Source organism: Chiloscyllium punctatum, chromosome 5, assembly GCF_047496795.1.
Source record: "Chiloscyllium punctatum isolate Juve2018m chromosome 5, sChiPun1.3, whole genome shotgun sequence".
NCBI lineage: Eukaryota > Metazoa > Chordata > Chondrichthyes > Orectolobiformes > Hemiscylliidae > Chiloscyllium > Chiloscyllium punctatum.
Window position 1 is genome coordinate 1,029,211 of NC_092743.1, and position 24,776 is coordinate 1,053,986.

Genomic DNA, 24,776 nt, shown 5'->3' on the forward strand with positions numbered 1-24,776 from the left:
TCTTATGAGGAAGGTTGGGCCTTTTGTCATTGGAGTTTAGAATAACGAGAGGCAACCTTCTTGAAATATAAAAAATTCTGAAAGGCAAAAGCGAAAATTGTTGGAAAAGCTCAGCAGGTCTGGCAGCATCTGTGGAGAGAAATCAGAATTAACAGTTCGGGTCCAGTCACCCCTACCCCACCCCACCCCAACATTCCTGATGAAGAAAAATGTTGACTCTCCTGCTCCTAAGATGATGCCTGACTGGCTGTACTTTTCCAGCACCACACCTTTCGACTCTGACTCTCCAGCATCTGCAATCCTCACTTTCTCCTAGAGTCATAATTAGACCAGACCAGGTAAGAATGGCAGATTTCCTTACCTGAAGAATATTAGTGAGCCAGATGGATTTTTATAACAGTTATCACTGATCACCATTAAGCTAATTCCAGATTTTTATTGAATTTAAATTTCACCATCTTTCATAGTGGGATTCGAATTTGTGTCCCCAGAACATTAACCTGGCTGACTAGATTGACAATTCAATGATATTACTACGACACGACTGTCTTCCCCAAAGCCCAAGTTGAAACCCAAGGTCAGCCAAGACCATATTAAACAGCAGAGCAAGCTCGAGGGGCTGAATGCCTCTCCCTGCTTCTGTTTATTATAGTCTGTCAGATGTTCAGTTTGAGAGGCTCCTTATATGACAGGATGGTGTGCCTGTTCCTCTTGGGTTCTCTAGCCATCTGTTACCAATCTCACCTTCTAGGACATTGGCTCCTCTCTGACCATAATCACACCTCACTCAGCTTTTATCCTCCAATGACCTTCCACTTCTGTGTCTCTGTGCCCTGTGACCTCTCACCTTTGCAAGCCTTTACATTGCAGAATCGGATCTCGAGATTCCCAGTCAGGATTCCCTCACACCACTGACCACCCGACTGTGGGCGATTATATGTCCGGAGGCGGTGTTGCTGACCAGCTCCACACCAACGGGAACACTCACTCCACTCTGACCACATGTTCCAGCTGCAGTCCCGGGTACAGTTCTCTCTGGAACATTCCGTTTCATCTACAGACAATAAGTCAGAAATTAATCCACTTTGAAATTCATGATGACCTATGATTAACATTAATCTGACTGAATTGTAGAGAAAACAAGACAGGCTGAATGGCCTTCTCCTGTTCCTGTGTAACAGCTCAAAGGGGGGGGCTGAATGGCCTCCTCTTCCTGTGCCTTACTCTGAAACTTCCTGCCTCAGTTGAAGCTGCTTTCCCCACATTTGCAGGCAGTATATTCCAGCCCCTAACACCTCACTGGGTGAAAATGCTTTTGTCTCACATCACCCTTGCTTCATTTGAACATCACTCTAAATTTATTCCCTCTAGTTGTTCCTTTTACAAGTGGGAATAGCTTCTCCCGATCTACTGTGTCCAACCCTCTCATGGTTTTGAAAACCTCTGTCAGATCTCCTCTCAGCCTTCTTCCCTCCCAGAGAGAAGTCCCAACCTCTTCAATCTCTCCCCATCACTGAAATGTCTCAATCCTGGAACGATCCTTGTAAATCACTTCTGGAATGTCCAGAGCAAATTCACATCTTTCCGACAATGTTGGACCCATCCTACTGCTGTAAACATACTCCAGCTGAGCGCCAACAATTCCTTACACTCTGTGCCCCTATTAATAAAGCCAAGGACACTGTGTGCTTTACTAACTGCTCTCTCCCCTGCCCTATTGCCTTCAATAGTTTGTGACATAATACCCCAAGCTCCCTTTAGTCCTGTACCTCGTTTAGAACTGTACCCCGTATTTGATATTGTCTTTCAGGGTTAGTCTGGCCAAAATCCCTCACCTCAAACTTCTCTCCATTGAAGCTCATGGGACACCTATCCACCAGCCCTTCAGCCCATCAAGTCTGTGCCAGTCAAAAACAATCACCACCACTATTCGACCCCATTTCCCAGTATTTGGCCTATAGCCTTGTATGTATTGGCCATGTACACGCGCATCTGAAAACATGATGCAGGTTTCTCTCTCCACCAACATGCAGTGAGTTCCAGTCTCCCACCATACTCTGGAGGGGGGGGAAGGTTTCCCTCACAATGACTCTGAACGTCTTGTCCCTAAACATAAACTTCTGCCTTGATCAGTGATTTCCCCCATCAAGGGAAAAAGTTCCTCCCTGTCTACCTTTCCTGTGTCGCCCATCATTTTCTTCATCTCAATCATGTCCCCTCTCAACCCCCTTCTGATCCAAAGAAAATAACCCAGTCTGTCCAATCTCTCTTCATCACTGAAACACTCCAGGCAGGCAGCATCCTTATAACTCTTCTCTGCACCCTCTCCAATGCTATCACATCCCTCCTATAATGTGGTTTCCAGAACTGCACACAGTACTCTCGCTGTGCTCTAACCAATGACTAAACAGTTCCAGCATCACCCTCTGCTGTTAAACTCTATGCCTCAGCTAATAACAGCAATAATTCTATATGCCTTTGTCACTACTTTACCCACCTGCCCTGAAACCTTAAGGGACCACTGTACCTGATCACCAAGGTCCCTCTGATCCTCGGTGCTATCGATCACCATGTATTCACTTGCCTTGTATGTCCTGCCCAAGTGCATCACCTCAAACTTACCCCAATTGAATTTCACCTTGAATTGAATTGAACTGTAAGATTTTAGAAGCAGCAATGTCTTCACCAAACTGATTCCTGGGATGACAGTTTTGATGTTTAAGGAATGTTTTCTCTTACCTCCGATCCCAAGTCCTGACCAGGAGCACTGATGCTGAACCTGACCCCAAGCATCATGCTCTGACCCTGATCCCTGACCTGAAGCCACAAAGATGACCTTTGAACCCGAGCTTACTTGTGCATTGTGGCAGGTTACAAGGTCGTTCCTGGAAGGTTTCCCCGGTGCAGTTCTTGTGTCTCCAACAGGAACGGCCTCGGGTCTTGGTGCTAGGAAGCTCCGTGTCTGTACAGTTCCTGGAGCAACGAGTCCATGGGGACCAGGGGGAAAACCCATCAGAGTCTAGACAAAAATAGAAAGAGTGACGGTGAATGGAGAGAGAGAGCGAGAATGAGGGTGAATGGAAAGAGCGAGAGTGAAGGTGAATAGAGAGAGACCGAGAGCGAAGGTGAATGGAGAGAGAGAGAGAGGGTGAATAGAGAGAGAGAGAGAGAGAGAGTGAAGATGAATGGAGAGAGAGCGTGAGGGTGAATGGTGAGAGGGAGAGAGTTAGGGTGAGTGGAGACAGTTAGAGTGAAGGAGGATGGAGAGAGAATGAGAGTGAAGGTAAATGGAGAGAGTGCGAGGGAGAAGGTGAATGGAGAGAGATTGACAGTGAAGGTGAATGGAGAGAGTGTGAGAATGAGGGTGAATGGAGAGAGAGAGGGAGTGAGGTGAATGGAGAGAGATTGAGAGCGATGGTGAAACGAGAGAGAGCGAGTGTGAAGATGAATGGAGAGAGAGTGAGAGTGAAGGTGAATGGAGAGAGTGAGAGTGAAGGAGAATGGGGAGAGCAAGAGTGAAGGTGAATAGAGAGAGAGTGAGGGTGAATGGAGAGAGTGTGAGAGTGAGGGTGAATGGAGAGAGAGAGAGTGAAGGAGAATGGGGAGAGCAAGAGTGAAGGTGAATAGAGAGAGAGTGAGGGTGAATGGAGAGAGTGTGAGAGTGAGGGTGAATGGAGAGAGCGCGAGAGTGAGGGTGAATGGAGAGAGAGTGAGGGTGAATGGAGAGAGCGAGAGTGAAGGTGAATAGAGAGGGAGAGGGAGTAACGTGAATGGAGAGAGTATGAGAGTGAAGGTGAATGGGGAGAGAGCGAGAGTGAGAGTGAATGGAAAGAGAGCAAGAGTGAGGGTGAAGGGAGAGAGAGTGAAGGTGAATTGAGAGAGTGTGAGAGTGAAGGGGAATGGAGAGAGAGAGAGAGAGAGTGAAGGGGAATGGAGAGAGAGAGAGAGAGAGTGAAGGGGAATGGAGAGAGAGAGAGAGAGTGAAGGGGAATGGAGAGATAGTGAGAGCGAGGGTGAATGGAGAGAGTGTGAGAGTGAAGGTGAATAGAGAGTGAGCGAGGGTGAAGGTGAATGGAAAGAGTGTGACAGTGAAGAAGAATGGAGAGAGAGAGGCAGCGAGAGTGAATGGAGAGAGAGATGGAGAGAGAGGATGAATGGAGAGAAAAAGAGAGAGAGTGCAGGTGAATGGAGAGAGTGAGAGGGTGAGGGTGAATGGAGAGAGAGTGAGAGTGAAGGTGAATGGAGAGAGAGTGAGAGTGAAGGTGAATGGAGAGAGAGCGAGGGTGAAGGTGAATAGAGAGAGTGTGAGAGTGAAGGTGAATGGAGAGAGTGAGAGTGAAGGAGAATGGGGAGAGCAAGAGTGAAGGTGAATAGAGAGAGAGTGAGGGTGAATGGAGAGAGCGCGAGAGTGAGGGTGAATGGAGAGAGAGTGAGGGTGAATGGAGAGAGCGAGAGTGAAGGTGAATAGAGAGGGAGAGGGAGTAACGTGAATGGAGAGAGTATGAGAGTGAAGGTGAATGGGGAGAGAGCGAGAGTGAGAGTGAATGGAAAGAGAGCAAGAGTGAGGGTGAAGGGAGAGAGTGTGAAGGTGAATTGAGAGAGTGTGAGAGTGAAGGGGAATGGAGAGAGTGAGAGTGAAGGAGAATGGGGAGAGCAAGAGTGAAGGTGAATAGAGAGAGAGTGAGGGTGAATGGAGAGAGTGTGAGAGTGAGGGTGAATGGAGAGAGCGCGAGAGTGAGGGTGAATGGAGAGAGAGTGAGGGTGAATGGAGAGAGCGAGAGTGAAGGTGAATAGAGAGGGAGAGGGAGTAACGTGAATGGAGAGAGTATGAGAGTGAAGGTGAATGGGGAGAGAGCGAGAGTGAGAGTGAATGGAAAGAGAGCAAGAGTGAGGGTGAAGGGAGAGAGAGTGAAGGTGAATTGAGAGAGTGTGAGAGTGAAGGGGAATGGAGAGAGAGAGAGAGAGAGTGAAGGGGAATGGAGAGAGAGAGAGAGTGAAGGGGAATGGAGAGAGAGAGAGAGAGTGAAGGGGAATGGAGAGATAGTGAGAGCGAGGGTGAATGGAGAGAGTGTGAGAGTGAAGGTGAATAGAGAGTGAGCGAGGGTAAAGGTGAATGGAAAGAGTGTGACAGTGAAGAAGAATGGAGAGAGAGAGGCAGCGAGAGTGAATGGAGAGAGAGAAGGAGAGAGAGGATGAATGGAGAGAAAAAGAGAGAGAGTGCAGGTGAATGGAGAGAGTGAGAGGGTGAGGGTGAATGGAGAGAGAGTGAGAGTGAAGGTGAATGGAGAGAGAGTGAGAGTGAAGGTGAATGGAGAGAGAGCGAGGGTGAAGGTGAATAGAGAGAGTGTGAGAGTGAAGGTGAATGGAGAGAGAGAGCGAGAGTGAAGGTGAATGGAGAGAGAGTGAGGGTGAGAGTGAAGGTGAATGGAGAGTTAGTGAGAGCGAGGGTGAATGGAGAGTGCGAGAGTGAGGGTGAATGGAGAGAGAGATTGAAGGTGAATGGAGAGTTAGTGAGAGCGAGGGTGAATGGAGAGTGCGAGAGTGAGGGTGAATGGAGAGAGAGATTGAAGGTGAATGGAGAGTTAGTGAGAGCGAGGGTGAATGGAGTGCGCGAGAGTGAGGGTGAATGGAGAGAGAGATTGAAGGTGAATGGAGAGAGAGCGAGGGTGAAAGTGAATCGAAAGAGAGTGAGACTAAAGGGGAATACATAGAGAGAGGGAGTGAAGGTGAATGGAGAGAGAGCGAGGGAGAAGGTGAATGGAGAGAGTGTGAGAATGAGGGTGAATGGAGAGAGAGAGAGAGTGAGGTGAATGGAGAGAGAGCGAGTGTGAAGATGAATGGAGTGAGTATGAGAGTGAAGGGGAATAGAGAGAGCGAGGGCGAGGGCGAACGGAGAGAGAGCGAGAGTGAGGGTAAATTCAGAGAACGCGAGAGTGAAGGTAAATGGAGAGAGAGCGAGAGTGAAGAAGAATGGAGAGAGAGAGGGAGAGAGAGGGTGAATGGAGAGAAAAAGAGAGAGAGTGCAGGTGAATGGAGAGAGCGAGAGTGAGGGTGAATGGAGGGAGAGAGAGAGAGAGTAAAGGTGAATGGAGAGAGAGTGAGGGTGAAGGTGAATGGAGAGTGTGAGAGTGAGGGTGAAAGGAGAGAGAGCGAGGGTGAAGGTGAATCGAAAGAGAGTGAGTCTAAAGGGGAATACATAGAGAGAGGGAGTGAAGGTGAATGGAGAGAGTGTGAAAGTGAGGGTGAATGGAGAGAGAGCGAGAGTGAAGGTGAATGGAGAGAGTGTGAGAGTGAAGGTGAATGGAGAGAGAGAGAGAGAGGGTGAATGGAGAGAGAGTGAGAGTGAAGGTGAATGTGGAGAGAGAGAGAGTGAGGGTGAATGGAGAGAGAGAGAGTGAAGGTGAATGGAGAGAGAGTGAGAGTGAAGGTGAATGTGGAGAGAGAGAGAGTGAGGGTGAATGGAGAGAGAGAGAGAGTGAAGGTGAATGGAGAGAGAGTGAGAGTGAAGGTGAATGTGGAGAGAGAGAGAGTGAGGGTGAATGGAGAGAGTGTGAAAGTGAGGGTGAATGGAGAGAGAGCGAGAGTGAGGGTGAATGGAGAGAGAGAGAGAGAGAGTGAACGTGAATGGAGAAAGAGTGAGGCAGGAAACCTCACAACATTGAAAAAACACTTGGATGATTACTTGAAATGTGATAACTTTTAAGGATATGGACCTCGTGTGGGAAAGTCAGATTAATGAACATCTAATGTAGTTTGGTGGTACAGACTCGATGGCTTGAAGGACCTCTTCTGTAATGTACAGTACAATGTCATGAGAATCAGGAACAGTTTAGAATTCAACAAGGACGATGGGATTGATTAAGGAAGGGAAAATACAGTACAAGAGTACTCTTCTGGGGAACATAAGAACTGACTGTAAAAGCTTTGCTCTGTATGTGAAAAGATGATGTGGAGGTCCTGGTGTTGGACTGGGCTGCACAAAGTTAAAAGTCACACGACATCAGGTTATAGTCCAAAAGGTTTATTTGGAAGCACTAGCTTTCAGAGTGCTGCTCCTTTTTCATGTAGCGACCCAATGAAGGAGCAGCACTTCCAAACAAACCTGTTGGACTATAACCTGGTGTATGATTTTTAACTACATGAAGGAAGAAGGACTGGAGAAGAGAAATGTAGATCCCTTACAATAAGAAATAAGGGAATTCATAAATATCTGACCAACCAAATACCATACTTTGGTTCTGTTCTGACAAAAGGGGACACAATGAACACCCCAGAAATGTTGGACAATGCAAGTTTTATTGAGAGTGAGGAACGGAAGGAAATTAGTATTAATCAGGAAATAGTATTGGGAAAATTGATGGGATTGAAGGCAGTTAAATCTCTACGGCCTGATAATCTACATCACAGAGTACTTAAGGAAGTGGCTCCAGAAATAGTGGATGCATTGGTGGTCATCTTCCAAGATTCTTTAAACTGTGGAATATTATAGACCAATCAGCCTGACATCAGTCGTGGTTAATATCAAAGACTTAATAACAGAGTACCAAAACCTATAAAATTCCAACAGGGATACACAGGGTAAACAGGGAGTTCCTGATCACTGAAGAGTCCAGAACCAGAGGCCACAGCCTAAGAATAAGGGGCAAGACATTTCGGACGGAGATGAGGAGAAATGTCTTCACCCAGAGAGTGGAAGGGGGGTGACCCTTTGGAATTCTCTGCCACAGAAAGTGATTGTGGCCAAAACACTGAATATTTTCAAGAAGGAGTTAGATACAATTCATATGGGTAAAGGGATCAAAGGGGATGGGAGAAAGTGAGAACAGGGGACTGAGTTGGATGATCAACCATGATCGTATTGAATGATGCACCAGGCTTGAAGGGCAGAATAGCCTACTCTGATTCCTATTTTTGATGATAAGTCTTTCATATTACCTGGTAAACTGATAGGTTCTCTTGTTGGCACAGACACTGAAAGAAAGAGAACTTAATTACTGGATTAGGAATGATCTGCCCTGACTTCAGACACCCAGCAAACTGGAGGCTGAAGGGAACTGTCCTCAGAGCCCCAGGCTCACTCACTCATCATTCAGGACAGTGGGGGGGGGGGGGGGGGGGGGGGGGCTTCTTCAGACTCACCCTCATTCAACACGTGCGTATCCTCAATCCCTCATCCTCCTCATCCCTCGCCTTTATCCATTCTCCACCGTTATCCATCCCTCACTCCTCTCCAATCCCAGACCCTTCCCACAATCCCTCACTCTCCCCATCCCTCACCTTCCTCAACCCTCACCTTCCTCAACCCTCATCCTCACTATATTCCATCCTGTGTCACACCCATACCCCTTGCCCTCATCCAACCCTCACCCTCACTGACTCTTGCCAACCCTCACCCTCCTATTGCTCACCCTTACTCTCCCATCGCTCTCTGTCACCCTCACCCTCGCCCCACTCTCCCTCTCCCTCACCCACCTTCACAGTCCGGACTCTGACAAAACTTAAAATCAATTCTTGGTCCAACACAGTCTCTGCCGCCATTGGTTGGTGCTGGGCTTGAGCAGTCACGTGATCTGGTCATGTGGCCAATTCCACCACAGCTGCGGGAACAGGAAGTCCAGGGGCTCCATGTGGAAAACTGTCCATCAGCCACACAGACAGTGAATGAGCAGTTCAGTCGTCCATTCCTGCATGTACTGAGTAGGAATACAGAATAATCAGTGCAGGTCTCACTCTAGTCCCACTTCCCACACAAGGCCCGCAGACTGGAATGTTATGGCACTTCAAATGCTCATCCAAGTACATTTTAAAGCTCAGCTGGTCTGGCAGCACCTGTAAAGAGAAATCAGAGTTCAGGTCCAGTAACTCCCAGTTCTGAGGAAGGGTCACTGCATCCGAAACGTTCACTCTGATTTCTCTTAACAGATACTGTCAGATCTGCTGAGCTTTTCCAGCAACTTCTGTTTTGTTTCTGATTTACAGCATCTGCAGTTCTTTTTAAAGGTTATGAGCTTTCCCAACACCTACCCTCCCAGACAGTGCATCCCAGACCTCCACTACCTTCTGGGTGAAAATATGTTCCTGCATATCCCGTCTAAACCTCCTGCCTTTCACTTCAAAATTATACCCCATCATTATTGACCCTTCGACTGAGGAGAATAGTTGCTTTCTATCCACCCTGTCCATACCCCTCATAATCTTACACACCTTTATCATGTTCCCCACCCAACCCTCTCTGCTCTAAAGAAAATAACCCGAGATTATCCAGCCTCTCTCCATCATGGAATCTCTCCATCCCAGGCAACATGCTGATGAATCTCCTCTGCAATCTCCTCCAAAACTATCACATCCAATTACTCACTTCTCATTTTCCTCAACCTTCTGACTCCTCCAGTCTCTTTCCTGGCTCTTTTAGTTGTTGAGTTGATGTACAGAGATGATCATTTTGTGTTGACTGATTCCATTCAGTGAGAATATAGAACAATATAGCGTAGGACAGGCCCTTCGGCCCTTGATGTTGTGCTGATCTGTGCTCAAATCTAAGCCCATCCCTCTACACTATCCTGTCATCATCCATATGCTTATCTAAGGTCTGTTTAAATGCCCCTAATGTGGTTGAGTTAACTACATTGGGCAGATAGGGTATTCCATGCCCTTACCACTCTCTGAGTAAAGAACCTGCCTCTGACATCTGTCTTAAATCTATCACCTCTCAATTTGTAGTTATGCCCCCTCGTACAAGCTGACATCATCATCCTAGGAAATAGACTTTCACTGTCTACCCGAACTAATCCTCTGATCATCTTGTATGTCTCTATCAAATCCCCTCTTAGCCTTCTTCTTTCCAATGAGAACAGACCCAAGTCTCTCACCCTTTCCTCATAAGACCTTCCCTCCAGACCAGGCAACATCCTGGTAAATCTCCTCTGCACCTTTTCCAATGCTTCTACAAACTGTAATGGAGTGACCAGAACATATTCCAAATGTGGCCGCACTAGCGTTTTGTATGGTTGCAGCATAATATTGCAGTTCTGGAACTCAATCCCTCTACCAATGAATCCTAACACACCGTATGCCTTCTTAACAGCACTATCCACCTGGGTGACAACTTTCAGGGATCTATGTACATGGACACCAAGATCCCTCTGCACATCCACACCACCAAGAATCTTTCCATTGACCCAGTACTCTGTCTTCCTGTTATTCTTCCCAAAGTGAATCACCTCACATTTATCTGCATTGAATCCCATTTGCCACCTCTCAGCCCAGTTCTGCAGTTCTGGAATGTTCCTTACCAATTGCTGCATTCGTGCTGGAGTACAGTCCCTGAGGGAATCTCCTCTTGAATCTCTGCATCATCATCGATTAACATAATTGGAGGGACTGACGGGTTTATGGAGTGATTCTGAAATAACTGCAGAGTATCCTCTTTTATCACACAGGCACATTCCTAGACAGGATACAAGCAGGTTTAAAGACTGTTAGAATTAGGAGCTGGAATAGGCCATACAACCCTTTGCGTCCAATTTCCCATTGGAGATGCAAAAGCCTTATCTGTATATTATTGTGTTTTTGACTGAGGACTGAAAAGGGAAAGAGAGTTACAGACACTCATTGTGTTTGCTGTTTATACAGCTGTTGGTTCAAGCAGTGAGGAAAGTGAGCTACAGATAAACTAGAACCGGGGACATTTGCACAAATGGAAATTTGGCTGGCAACAAGTAGTTGATTGGTCTGTAACCTAGTGACCAGCACGTAACATAGTGACCAGCACATAACATGGTGACCCAGCATGTAACACGCATGTAACCTGGTGACCAGCATGTAGAAGCCATCAGACCTCTGGCAGGGAGGCGCTGTTTCTGCTCAGCAGCAAAAGGCACCTCAAGCCTGAAAATAGCCAGTGTATTTGTCCTTTCTGGTTGCTGTTAGCTGTGACTTTCCATTGATATGTCAACATCTATAAATGGGAACTGGTCACCCTGTGTCTTGTGCAAACAATTGAAAAGTTCTGGAAAAGGAAGACGAAGAAGCAAAGTTTGGATCAGCAAAAAGATCATTTTAGAAAACCCTGTGACCAGGGGCCACTAAACCCCCTTTCCAATCTTTCCCTTCACCCATACACTCATGGTTTTGCGAGCTTCAGAGAGTGTGTGTGTGTATGTATTAGAGAAAGAGAATGTCTGTGTGACTATGGGGGTGTGTAGGAAAAGTTTATCAGGGTTTGAGTTTTAACAAGTAATGTCAATGGTTTATGATTATTTTCCTGAAGCTAAAGTTTATTTATTTGTAATGAACAGTCCTTCTTATTGATTTTTGTCAACCTGGATTTAAATGTTGGTGAAATTCGGAACTCTGCAAACTTTAAAAAATCATTACATTTTATGTAGACTCGAGGAATAATGGGGTTTAATTTCCAGCATGCTCCTTTAGTGAGTCATAACAATCTTCATTTAATTTGAGCAATAAACTACTGTTTTATTGTTAAAACCTGCAGCATTGTGTATGTGTGAGAGACCACCTCAGTAAAACTGAACAAACCAAAATATGATCTATCAACCCAGATTCCAGCCTGGGAGCAGACCATTACTTGTCCAGTAATGACACAAGCTGGGATTGTGATACTAGGATCTTTTAGCCCTTTCTTTTGGGCTCAGTACCTGACCAGCTAAGATCTGCCTTCTCAGCTGTGGCCCAGGCCAAAGCCTGGAGCTTTCTTCAACCACTGAATCGATTAAAGCTGGAGTCGAGAGCTCTCACCTGAACACAGGATCCATTATGAAGATAGCTGCCCACAGGACAGTGACAGCCTTCCTCACAGCCATCACTGAAACACTCCACAAGACCATTAAGATGGGCACAGCTATACGGACAGCCATCACTGACCACACATTCTCGATACAATCGATCTGACGGGCAGCCCACCTCTAGAAAGAGAAAAACACGCGACAATGAGCACTCAAAACTCAGCAACCACCTCCAGTCAGCGATCCCTCCCTCACTCCCTGCTCTGCCCCATTACTCTCCCTGCTTTCCCTCCCTCACTTCCAATTCTCTGCCTTCACTCTCCCTGCACTTCCCCCCCTCACTCCCGACTCTCCCTTCTCATTCTCCCCCCTCACTCCACGCTCTCAGAAAGAATGTTGGAAAATATGAGAGAGAGGGTGGGGGAATTAAGAAAGTGTGAGAGAGAGGGAAGGGGGGAGAGAGAGAGAGACAGACAGACAGAGTGAGACAGAGAAAGACAGAGAGAATGAGAGTGAGTGCATGTGAAAGACAGTGTGTGTGAGGAGAGAGAGAATAAGACATCCTACCCTGGCAACATCCTTGTAAAGGATAGAGAGAGAATGAAAGTGAGAGTGCGAGAGACAATGAGTAAGAGAGTGAAAGTAGGAGAGAGAAGTACATAGAGAGAGGTATTCAGACAATGAGATAGACCATAGAACAGTACAGCATTCGGTACTGTACAGTACAGTACTGTAAGTAATCTAATCATAGGAACAGACCATTTGGCCCACCACGTTTATGCCGACCGTAATGTCATTCTAAATTAATCCATCTGCCTGCATACAGTCTGTATCCCTCCAATTCCTGCCTAGTTATGTCTCTGTCTAAATAAATGCCTTTTAAAATTTGCAATCTTTTCCACTCCTTTGTCTGCTTTGGACAACTTTTGTATCCAACTTGTCAACTCTTCATGGATTCCATGCGATTTGATCTTCTGGACGAGTCCACAATGAGGAAGGGACCTTGTCAAAAACTTTAGTCAAGTACATGTAGACAATATCCATCGTCCTACCCTCGTCAATCATCTTGGTCAGTTAGAGTCATAGAGATGTACAGAACAGAAACAGACCCTTCAATCCAACTCACCCATGCTGACCAAATATCCAAAATGAATCTAGTGCCACCTGCCAGCACCCAGCCCATATCCCTCCAAACCCTTCCTATCCATATACCCATCTAGCTGCCTTTTAAATGTAATTGTACCAGCCTCCACCACTTCCTCTGGCAGCTCATTCCATACACGCACCACCTTTTGTGTGAAAAAGTTGCCTCTTAGGTCCTTTTTAAATCTTTCCCTCTCACCTTTAACTATGTCCTCCAGTTCTGGACTCCCCCACCTCAGGGACAAGACCTTGTCTATTTACCCTATCCATGCCCCTCATGATTTTATAAACATCTATAACGTCACCCCTCAGCCTCTGATGCTCCAGGGAAAACAGCTCCAGCCTGTTCAGCATCTCCCTATAGCTCAAATCCTCCAACTCTGGCAACATCCTTGTAAATCTTTTCTGAACCCTTTCAAGTTTCACAACAACCTTCCATAGGAGGGAGACCAGAATTGAACTGCTACAGTCCATGTGCTGTAGGTTGGCCCACAATGCCCTTAGGAAGAGAGTTGTAGGATTTTGATCCAGCAACAGTGAAGGAACAACAATATACATCCAAGTCAGGATAGTGAGTGGCATGTTCCCATGTATCTGATGCTCTTGCCTTTCTGGATGGTAGTGATTGTGGGAAGTGGTCATTTCCAGAGGTTTTTGATGCAGTGCCACATTACAGATTCGTGAGTAAAGTCATAGTCCCTTCAGTCCAACCCTATCCATGCCAAACAGATATCCCAACCCAATCTAGTCCCACCTGCCAGCACTCGGCCCATATCCCTCCAAACCCTTCCTATTCATATACCCACCCAAATGCCTCTTAAATGTTGCAATTGTACCAGCCTCCACCACTTCCTCTGGCAGCTCATTCCATACACGTACCATCCTCTGTGTGAAAAGGTTGCCCCTTAGGTCTCTTTTATATCCAATGTGTCCTTGTCCTTTACCCAATGTGTACAGGAGAGTTTCCTGACCCAGTATGTCGAAGGGCCAACAAGAGGGGAGGCCACACTGGATCTGGTGCTTGGTAATGAACCAGGCCAGGTGTTTGATTTAGTTGTAGGTAAGCACTTTGGAGACAGTGACCATAATTCAGTTACGTTTAGTTTAGCGATGGAGAGGGATAGGTACATTCCACAGGGCAAGAGTTATTGATGGGGCAAGGGCAATCATAATGCAATTCGGAAAGAATTAAGATGCATAGAATGGGGTAGCAAAATGCAGGGGATGCAGACAATGGAAATGTGGAGCTGGTTTAAGGAACAGATATTGTGTGTCCTTGATAGGTATGTCCCTGTCAGGCAGGGAGGAAGTGATAAGGTAAGGGAACTGTGGTTTACTACAGAAATTACATCTCTTGTTAAGCAGAAGAAGGAGGTTTATGTGTTGATGAGGCAAGATGGTACAGATGAGGCGATGGAGAGTTACAGATCAGCTAGGAAGGATTTAAAGAGAGAGTTAAGAAGCAAAGAGAGGACACGAGCAGCCTTTAGCAAATAGAATCAAGGAGAACCCTAAAGCTTTCTATAGGTATGTGAGGAATAAAAGGATGATTAGGGTAGGAATAGGGCCAGTCAAAGACAGAAGTGGGAAGTTGTGTGTGAACCCTGTGGAGATCGGAGAGTTGCTAAACAAACATTTCTCATCGGTTTTCACTCAGGAAAAGGAGATTATTGTAGAGGAGAAAAATGTGGTATGAGATATTAGACTAGAATAGATCGAGTTTAGTTACGAACAGGTATTATCAATTCTAGAAGGAGTGAAGGTAGACAAGTCCCCTGGGCTGGATGGGATTTATCCGAGGATTCTTTGGGAAGCGAGAGAGGAGACAGCAGAGCCTTTGGCTTTGATATTTGAGTCATTATTATCTACAGGTTTAGTACCAGAGGACTGGAGGATTGTAAATGTTGTGCCTTTGTTCAAGAAAGGCAGCAGAGATGACCCAGGTAATTATAGACCTTCTTTCTGAAAGAAGGCAGCGAGTGGTGGTTGATGAAAATATTCAGCCTGGAGTCCGGTTACTAGTGGTGTGCCACAAGGGTCTGTTTTGGGACCACTGCTGTTTGTCATTTTTATAAATGACTTAGACGCAGGCATAGTTGGATGGGTTAGTAAATTTGCAGATGGCACTAAAGTCGGTGGAGTAGCGGACGGTTTGGAAAAATGTTACAGGTTGCAGGGGGACTTGGATAAACTGCAGAATTGGGCTGAGAAGTGGCTAATGGAGCTCAATGCAGCTAAATGTGAGGTGACGCATTTTGGGAAGAATAACAGGAAGGCAGAGTACTGGGTCAATGGAAAGATTTTTGGTAGTGTGGATGTGCAGAGGGATCTTGGTATCCATGTACATAGATCCCTGAAAGTTACCACCCAGGTGGATAGAGCTGTTAAGAAGGCATACGGTGTGTTAGGATTCATTGGTAGAGGGACTGAGTTCCGGAGCCACAATATCATGCTGCAACTATACAAATCGCTGGTGCGGCCACACTTGGAATATTGTGTACAGTTCTAGTCGCCATATTTCGGGAAGGATGTGGAAACATTTGGAAAAGGTGTAGAGATTTACCAGGATGTTGCCTGGTCTGGAGGGAAGGTCTTATGAGGAAAGGGCGAGAGACTTGGGTCTGTTCTCATTGGAAAGAAGAAGGCTAAGAGGGGATTTGATAGAGACATACAAGATGATCAGAGGATTAGTTCGGGTAGACAGTGAAAGTCTATTTCCTAGGATGATGATGTCAGCTTGTACGAGGGGGCATAACTACAAATTGAGGGGTGATAGATTTAAGACAGATGTCATTTTTATAAATGACTTAGACGCAACATCGAGGGCTGAAGGGCCTGTTCTGCGCTGTCTTGTTCTATGTTTTATATCTTTCCTCTGTCACCCTAAACCTATGCCCTCTAGTTTTGGACTCCCCGACCCCAGGGAAAAAACTTTATCTATTTACCCTATCCATGCCCCTCATAATTTTGTAAACCTCTATAAGGTCACCCCTCAGTCTCCGACGGTCGAGGGAAAACAGCCCCAGCCTGTTCAGCCTCTGCCTTTGGCTCAAATCCTCCTACCCTGGCAACATCCTTGTAAATAAAGCATACAGTCTTCTCAGCTTTATTAACAAGGGCATAGAGTACAAGATGGTGAACTTGTACAAGATACCTGTTAAACTTCAGCTGGAGGATTGTGGAGTTGTGGGAGCCACATTATAAGAAAGATGTGAATGCTTTGGAAAGAGTGCAGAAGTGATTTACAAGAATGGTTCCAGTGATGAGAAACTTCAGTGATGAGGATAGATGGAAGAGGTTGAGACTATCCTTCTTCAAGGGTGGTGTGTGTATGGAATGAGCTGACAGAGGAAATGGTGTATTTAAAAGGCACCTGAATGAGTATATGAATAGGAAGGGTTTAGAGGGATATGGATCAAATGCTGACAAATGAGACTAGGATATCTGGTCAGCGTGGAAGAGTTGGAGCAAAGGCTCTGTTTCCATGTGGTACATCTCCATGACTACATAGAGAAGAAGGCAGAGAGGAGATTAGATTAGATTAGATTACTTACAGTGTGGAAACAGGTCCTTCGCCCCAACAAGTCGACACCGATTCTCTGAAAAGCAACCCACCCAAACCCATTCCCCTACATTTACCTCATCACCTAACACTATGAGCAATTTAGCATGGCCAATTCACCTAATCTGCACATTTTTGGACTGTGGGAGGAAACCAGAGTCCCCAGAGGGATCCGATAGAGGTTTTCAAAATCATGAATAGAGAGTGGATAAAGTAGACAAGGAGAAGCTGTTCCTACTTGTAAAAGGAACAAGAATGAGAGAAGCATCGATGTAAAATTATGTTCACATGAAGCAAAGGTGATGTGAGAAAAATCTTTTCCTCCATGAGGAATTAGAGTCTGGAATATATACTGCCTGGAATTGTGGGTGGAGGTAGATTTAATTGAGGCATTCAAGAGGGAACTAGATGATTATTTGGATAGAAAAGGTGTGCAGGGATATGAGAAAAAGGCAGGAGATTAGCATTGAGTAAGAATGCTCATTTGAAGAGTGGGTGCAGGCCTGGTGAGTCAAATGGCCTCCTTCTCTGTGCTGTAACAATGTTGTGATTGAATGATTCAGTGACTGAGTGACTCAGTGATTCAGTGATTCAGCGATTCAGCAATTCAGCGACTCAGTGACATGAATAGCCCAACTGTGTTGTTGACTCTCTCCAATGTGTCCAACCTTGAGATTGAGTGAGGTCAGGCTCATTTGGCAGGGTCAGGATGAGGAAACTCACCGAGGCAGACCTGGCTCTGGCAGGTTTTGGTTTGAGTTGAGAATCCCTCACACGGTGGGTTGAGACAGTCACGGACCCGGAGCTGCTCTCCGCCTCCACATGACACACTGCATGGTGACCATGGTGACCATTTACTCCACACCAACCAAGCTATTAAAGAAAGAGAATGACAGGAGATGTTGGCTGTGATACTCCATGTGCGATCACAAAACTGCATCATTCCTAAAACTCACCAGCACACGTCCCATTGCAGCTACGAGTCTCCTCAAAATTCCCAACACACAATGCCGGGAGATCAGAGTCACAGCTCCTATTGCGAAACTCAAATCCTGCCCCACACGACTTGGAACAAATACTCCACTCAGTCCATGAGCTCCAGCCTAGTTTATAAAGACAGAGTACAAAGAGTAATTGGAATGTAACCTGGAGTAAGGGGAATGCCTGGTGAATGGAGCTCTGTCCACTGGAGCTCTGATGTCACCTTGATTAATAGATCATTCTGAGGACCCTGGTTTGTTTCCAGTGTAAGAAGTTGTTATGAAGATGTAGAGGTGTACTGTATCTTTAAGAGAGTTGAAAAGCCAGCATAACTACCTGACACAGCACAAAGTATTCTGAACAAGGTAATAATGTAGCATTTGGTCAAACAGCAAGCAGAAGCTGGGTTGCCTGGAGACAAAAACAAATTTCAAATTCGGCCAATCAGTTTAAATGATGCCCCAAAATACCAAACTCCAACCAAGTTTGAATTTAGTATTTTGATAATATTAAAACCAATGAAACTATCCGACGTTTTGGAGTCTAAGTATTGGACATTTTGAACAGTTAGCTAGAGCAGCGAAAAGAACTGCCAAAAGACGAACAGATGTTGACTGCTAGTAAGAAGTTTCGGAGAGGTACCTGTCCAGAGAAGGAGTTTGGACAGAGAAAAACATCAACACCGACCTGGGTGAGAGGGGAAAGATATAAAAGAGACCTAAGGGGTAACGTTTTCACGCAGAGGGTGGTACTTGTTTGGAATGAGCTGCCAGAGGAAGTGGTGGAGGCTGGTACAATTGCAACATTTAAGAGGCATTTGGATGGGTATACGAATAGGAAGGGTTTGGAGGGATATGGGCCGGGTGCTGGCAGGTGGGACTAGATTGGGTCGGAATGGACGGGTTGGACCGAAGGGTCTGTTTCCATGCCGTACATCTCTATTACTCTATGACTCTATGACCTGGAGAGAGAATCTACAGAGAAAAATCTACAGAGAAAAATCTACACAGGAAACTCGGCAAAGCTAAGTGATTTTGAAATGTGATTTTTTTTAAAATTGTAATCGGGATTTTTTTTATCGGACTAGTATTGTAGAAGGGAAGGTAAAAGATAGGTTTAAGAGAAAGGAGTTGTAAATAGTTGTTTGATAATATTCTCTGTTAGACTTTTAAAAATTGTTAATTTTTACTTTAAATGGTGACTTTTGGGATAGTTCTTTGCCTCTCGAATTTTAACAGATTACAGTACGGGATGAATCTTTTCTGTGCGGTTGGTTCAAATTAGCAGAGCGGTTTACTCCATGTTGTAACAAGCTCCTGTTAAATTTTTATTATTTTTATGGTAAATTTTGGTGTGAAGCTGTGAACTGAGAGTTGAAGCTGAAAATTCACATCTGGACTATGGGCAGCAGCTTGTTTTTTTGCAGGATGGTTCTTGATCAGAATGATACTGCAGACTCTCCCCCACTTGGAGGGGGTTGGTGTAAGGGGGGGTGTGGGGCTGGGGGTGTAAAACACTTTACCAGATTGTACATGTTTGGCCATTAACAAGTTCAATACCTAGGAATTGAAAACAGTAAATCTGGGTGAGTACATGATGGTTAAACAGAGGGAGAGGCTGGAGAGTTTGTATTAGTATTTGAAGTGGGTTTCTGAGAGGAGTTTGGCTATTGATGCTACATCATGAAGGTGCAAAAACTCCCTGCCTGAACTTCAATCATCACATACTGCAAGTTCAGAGACTAAAAAGTAAATTATAAAGTTTCTCAGAATGAACTGAAAAATTTGTCCTGATTGATATTTTAGAAAATCAGCGAAGGAACTACCAAATGCACTTGTAGAACAACAGATCATGAAAGCTACTTCAGTAATTTGTCCAGTTTTGTTTTGTTTGTAAACGGGGCTGAAAACAATGGTTATTGGGTATAAATCATAAACATTTATTAGGTTGCTGCTTAATTTTGCTCCACTAAAGTTACTGAATTATTGATAAGTAATAAACAAGCCCAAGGTCTAGAATTGATTATTCACAGAGATAGCATTGGTTATTCAAAAGATCTGGTTAGGAATTGTTGAGATCATTTTTCAGGCTCTTTGAAGATGTTAACTTTACTGTTTTGTGAATGTAGACATAGAAAGGCTGATTTGGTTTGGCTGTCTATCTCGATATCATAATATCAGATATCTAAATGACTTAGATTTTGGAAAAAAAACTTCCCATTTTGCAGATATTGCAGACTTGCAGATGTGAGACCGTGAAGCTAATACCAACCAAATCAAGGTACAAAAACTCAGCTAACCATAGCCAACAAATGATATTCAAGGTTGTATAATAACATCAAATGTTTAAAAAGTTGTCAGAAATAGCAATAATTCTGAGAATTGCAAGGTTTATAAACTAAAGGACTTTATAAGGAAAAAAAGACTGCATTTAAATATATTCCAGCAGAAACATAAAAATGGACTGGAAAAGCTTCTATAGATATGTATAAAGGGAAAGTTTAGCTACAACAAATGTGGATCCATGAAAGGCAGATTCAGGAGAATTTATAATGAGGAGTAGAAAAGAGATTTCCATATGTTGTGTATTGCGCTGGACTCTCTGAGTTGTGTGTTCTGGTTTGGTTCCTGTGTTGCATGTTGTGGTTTAGTCCCCATTGTTTTGTGTTGCGGTTTGGTCCCTATATTGCATGTTGTAGTTCTGTTCTCATGTCGTGTGTTGCGGTTTAGTCCCCTTGTTGCGTATTGTAGTTCAGTTTTCGTGTTGCGTGTTGTGATTTGGTCCCCATTTTGGGTGCTGTGGTTTGGTTCCCATGTTGCGTATGAGGATGAACCTGTTTTCCAGTCTCCAATGTCTCACCTTCACATGGCTTCTTGTTGCACTCCCTCCTCTGGTCTGGTGATCCCCGGCATCCCCGGCCCCCATCCCGGGGGCTCGGACTGTCACATTCCCGAACCCGGTGCTGGGAGCCACCTCCACAAGGCTCAGAGCAGGGGGTCCATGTGCTCCAAGAACCCCATCCTCCATCTAACTGACAGCCCAAGTGTGAGACACAGTCCAGTTGCCCATCGACACAGGAACTGAAAATACAGGCAGCAAAGAAAGTGAGGGAAGAGAAGTCTCAGACTGACCTCCTTCTGGAGGGGATAGAGTGGCATAGGGGAAGGGGTCCTGAGTAGGATGGGAGAGACGCTGAGGGGTGGGAGTCTGGGTATGCCGGGAGGGGGGATAGAGGGGTTATGGTTGCGTGAGGTGGGGTGGGGAGGGGGGGGGCGGGGAAGCTTGGTACTGGAAACCGAAGTGTGGAATCAGGGAGCAGGTCCTCACCAGTTTTCACACCCAATCTCCATGTGCTCTCCTGCATTCATATATCGCCAGTCCTCCACACCGGGATACAGACTCCAGCTGCTGTTCACACTTGACCCTGTCAGAATGGGAACTAATACAGAGCTTGATGAGAAGGTGCAGGTTTGTGAAAAGCCAGAGACTGTAGCATGGTCAAACCCCATTCACTTCCACATTGACCCTGACGTGGTACAAATCTCTCACATTCTGTACAATGACAGAAGGACCTCAGTATACAGCCTTCTTCTTGCTGAGTGCTTACGGGATCAGAGGCTATTCAACCTGTCGTATCTGTGCTGACTCACAATTCATCCAATGCTGAAAGGATTGGAAGGAGCAGCAGAGTAAAATCGGCCACGACTTGAGGCTGTGGGAGTGAGGGTCAGGGGTAAATCGAGGCCCTCAATGGAGGCTGTGGGAGTGAGGGTCAGGGGTAAATCGAGGCCCTCACTGGAGGCTGTGGGAGTGAGGGTCAGGGGTAAATCGAGGCCCTCACTGGAGACTGTGGGAGTGAGGGTCAGGGGTAAATCGAGGCCCTCAATGGAGGCTGTGGGAGTGAGGGTCAGGGGTAAATCGAGGCCCTCACTGGAGGCTGTGGGAGTGAGGGTCAGGGGTAAATCGAGGCCCTCAATGGAGGCTGTGGGAGTGAGGGTCAGGGGTAAATCGAGGCCCTCACTGGAGGCTGTGGGAGTGAGGGTCAGGGGTAAATCGAGGCCCTCAATGGAGGCTGTGGGAGTGAGGGTCAGGGGTAAATCGAGGCCCTCAATGGAGGCTGTGGGAGTGAGGGTCAGGGGTAAATCGAGGCCCTCACTGGAGGCTGTGGGAGTGAGGGTCAGGGGTAAATCGAGGCCCTCACTGGAGGCTGTGGGAGTGAGGGTCAGGGGTAAATCGAGGCCCTCAATGGAGGCTGTGGGAGTGAGGGTCAGGGGTAAATCGAGGCCCTCAATGGAGGCTGTGGGAGTGAGGGTCAGGGGTAAATCGAGGCCCTCACTGGAGGCAGTGGGAGTGAGGGTCAGGGGTAAATCGAGGCCCTCAATGGAGGCTGTGGGAGTGAGGGTCAGGGGTAAATCGAGGCCCTCAATGGAGGCTGTGGGAGTGAGGGTCAGGGGTAAATCGAGGCCCTCAATGGAGGCAGTGATTCGAAGCCGGGTGGAGGCGAGGTGTAAATCAGGGAAAGAGAGGATAATCCAGAGTGGTAAGGAGTGATGTTGGAGGATAGCAGCTGGTTGTCTACCCCTCTCTGTGTAAATACAAGCACAGTAATACACTCACTCTTTAATTCCTGAATACATTTCAAAGCATAATTGTTGATGACACACATTCCTTCACTTTACTGATGATCAAGAGTAGAGTGACAGGGCAGTAATTAGCTGGGTTGGATTTGATTTGATTTGATTTATTGTTGTTGCATGTACCAAGAAACAATGAAAAGTTTTGTTTTGCGTGCTATCCAGACAAATAATACCTTACACAGTGCAGAATATAGTGCTCCAGCTACAGAGAAGGGGCAGAAAGAGATCAACTGCAATATGAGAGGTCTATTCAAAAGTCTGATTGTAATTCTGACAAAGATAGAATGGAGATGTAAAAGCGTAGCATGTTTATAACAGATGTAAGAAGAGGATTTGCTGTGGACAGTGAACAAACAGTTGCCATACCCTGGTGTGACACAGGAATGTGTAAAGGCCAGTCTGGGAGAATGAATAGCTGCTAATAGGTTCCAGCAGTCCCTGACAGTAAGTTGTTTGTGATAGCAGCGCTAGTGATAACGAGGCCTAGAGTGTCGGGGGGGGGGGAGTTGGGGTCAGGTCATGGGAGAAGGTGCCTCAAGTCCAAAAATTGCTGAACTCGCTTTCGAGTCTGAAAGGCTGCAGGGTCCCCAAGCAGTAAAGAAGGTGTGTTCTTTCAGTTTGTGCTGAGTTATACTGGAGCACTGTAGCAAGCCTGAGGCAGAGATGTTGGCCAGGGAACAGCACGGTGCATTGAAATGACAGACAACTGGAAGCTCAGACAGAACAGAGGTGTTCCACAAAGAGGTCACCCAGTCTGGAAGGGTGACTAATTCTGAATTCTTTCCACAGTTGCTGTTAGACCTGCTGAATTTTCCCAGCAATTTGTTTTTGTTTCTGCTGTCCAATTACCCACAGTTCTTTGTGTTTTTTTTATTTAATAGTTAAAAACAAGGCAATCAGTGTAAACCAGCCTTCCTTCCATTGATTCTGTCTACACAGTAAGTGAAGATTAGGGACAATATTTCATCCTTACTAGCACTCAACACTGGAGCCCCCCCAAGGGTGCGTACTCAGCTCCCCTACTGTACTCACTGTATATCCAATGACTGCGTTGCCAACTACCAGACTAATGCCATTTACAAGTTCACTGATGATACCACCATAGTCGGTGGAATCTCAGATGGCAACAAAACAGACTACAGACGGGAGGTGGAAGACCTGGAAAAATGGTGCACTGAGAAAAATCTAGCTCTCAATGCCGGAAAAACCAAGGAACGCATTATTGACTTTCAGCAGGATGTTCCTCATGCCCCCCCCCCCACACATTAACAGCACAGAGGTGGAATGAGTGGAGAGTGTCAAGCTCCTGGGAATGTCATCAACAACAAGCTTTCTTGGATTCTTCATGTGGATGCACTCATTACAAAGGCCTAACAAAGTCTCTTCTTCCTCAGGCAGCTGAGAAAATTTGGCATGATGGCAAATACCCTTGCCAATTTTTATAGGTGCGCCATCGAGAGCATTCTGTCTGGATATAGCACTACCTCGTATGGCAACTTTACCATTCAAGGTCAGAGACAGTTACAGAGAGTGGTGAATTCGGCCCGGACAATCACAAAGGCCAACGTCCCATCTATAGAATCTGTGTTTTTGTATATCCCCTACCATCAGGGAGAAGGTAGAGAAGCCTGAACACACGCACCAGCTGGTTTCAAAACAGTTTCTACATAGAACATAGAACAATAAAGCACAGAACAGGAGAACAATAAAGCACAGAACAGGCCCTTCGGCCCACGATGTTGTGCCGAACATTTGTCCTAGCTTAAGCACCCATCCATGTACCTATCCAACTGCCGCTTAAAGGTCACCAATGATTCTGACTCTGCCACTCCCACAGGCAGCGCATTCCATGCCCCCACTACTGTCTGGGTAAAGAACCTACCCCTGACATCCCCCCTATACCTTCCACCCTTCACCTTAAATTTATGTCCCATTGTAACACTCTGTTGTACCCAGGGAAAAAGTTTCTGACTGTCTATTCCTCTGATCATCTTATAAACCTCTATCAAGTCACCCCTCATCCTTCGCCGTTCCAATGAGAAAAGGCCTAGCACTCTCAACCTATCCTCGTACGACCTATTCTCCATTCCAGGCAACATCCTGGTAAGTCTCCTCTGCATCCTCTCCAAAGCTTCCACATCTTTCCTAAAATGAGGCGACCAGAACTGCACACAGTACTCCAAAAGTGGCCTTACCAAGGTCCTGTACAGCTGCAACATCACCTCACGACTCTTGAATTCAAACCCTCTGCTAATGAACGCTAATACACCATAGGCCTTCTTAGAAGCTCTATCCACCTGAGTGGCAACTTTCAAAGATCTATGATCATAGACCCCAAGATCCCTCTGCTCCTCCACCTTACTAAGAACCCTACCGTTAACCCTGTATTCCGCATTCTTATTTGTTCTTCCAAAATGGACAACCTCACACTTGACAGGGTTGAACTCCATCTGCCACTCCTCAGCCCAGCTCTGCATCATATCTAAGTCTCTTTGCAGCTGACAACAGCCCTCCTCACTATCCACAACTCCACCAATCTTCGTATCGTCTGCAAATTTACTGACCCACCCTTCGACTCCCTCATCTAAGTCATTAATAAAAATTACAAACAGCAGAGGACCCAGAACTGATCCCTGTGGAAATCCACTTGTAACTGGGCTCCAGGCTGAATATTTACCATCTACCACCACTCTCTGACTTCGACCGGTT

At 45.9% G+C, this 24,776-nt stretch overlaps 1 protein-coding gene across 1 annotated transcript in view; it reads right to left on the reverse strand.

Annotated features, from left to right (window-relative positions):
- Positions 1–24,776, reverse strand: part of LOC140476820 (SCO-spondin-like) — a 354,974-nt gene that overhangs the window by 172,354 nt on the left and 157,844 nt on the right. Inside the window, exons 34-43 of the mRNA XM_072569613.1 lie at positions 20,758–20,869; positions 20,290–20,510; positions 17,406–17,552; positions 17,173–17,322; positions 11,758–11,924; positions 10,293–10,447; positions 8,473–8,693; positions 7,936–7,971; positions 2,855–3,019; positions 848–1,054 (exon numbers count right to left, since the gene is read on the reverse strand). Coding sequence (XP_072425714.1) covers positions 848–1,054; positions 2,855–3,019; positions 7,936–7,971; positions 8,473–8,693; positions 10,293–10,447; positions 11,758–11,924; positions 17,173–17,322; positions 17,406–17,552; positions 20,290–20,510; positions 20,758–20,869 — 1,581 coding nt within the window. The remainder of the gene's footprint in view (positions 1–847; positions 1,055–2,854; positions 3,020–7,935; positions 7,972–8,472; positions 8,694–10,292; positions 10,448–11,757; positions 11,925–17,172; positions 17,323–17,405; positions 17,553–20,289; positions 20,511–20,757; positions 20,870–24,776) is intronic.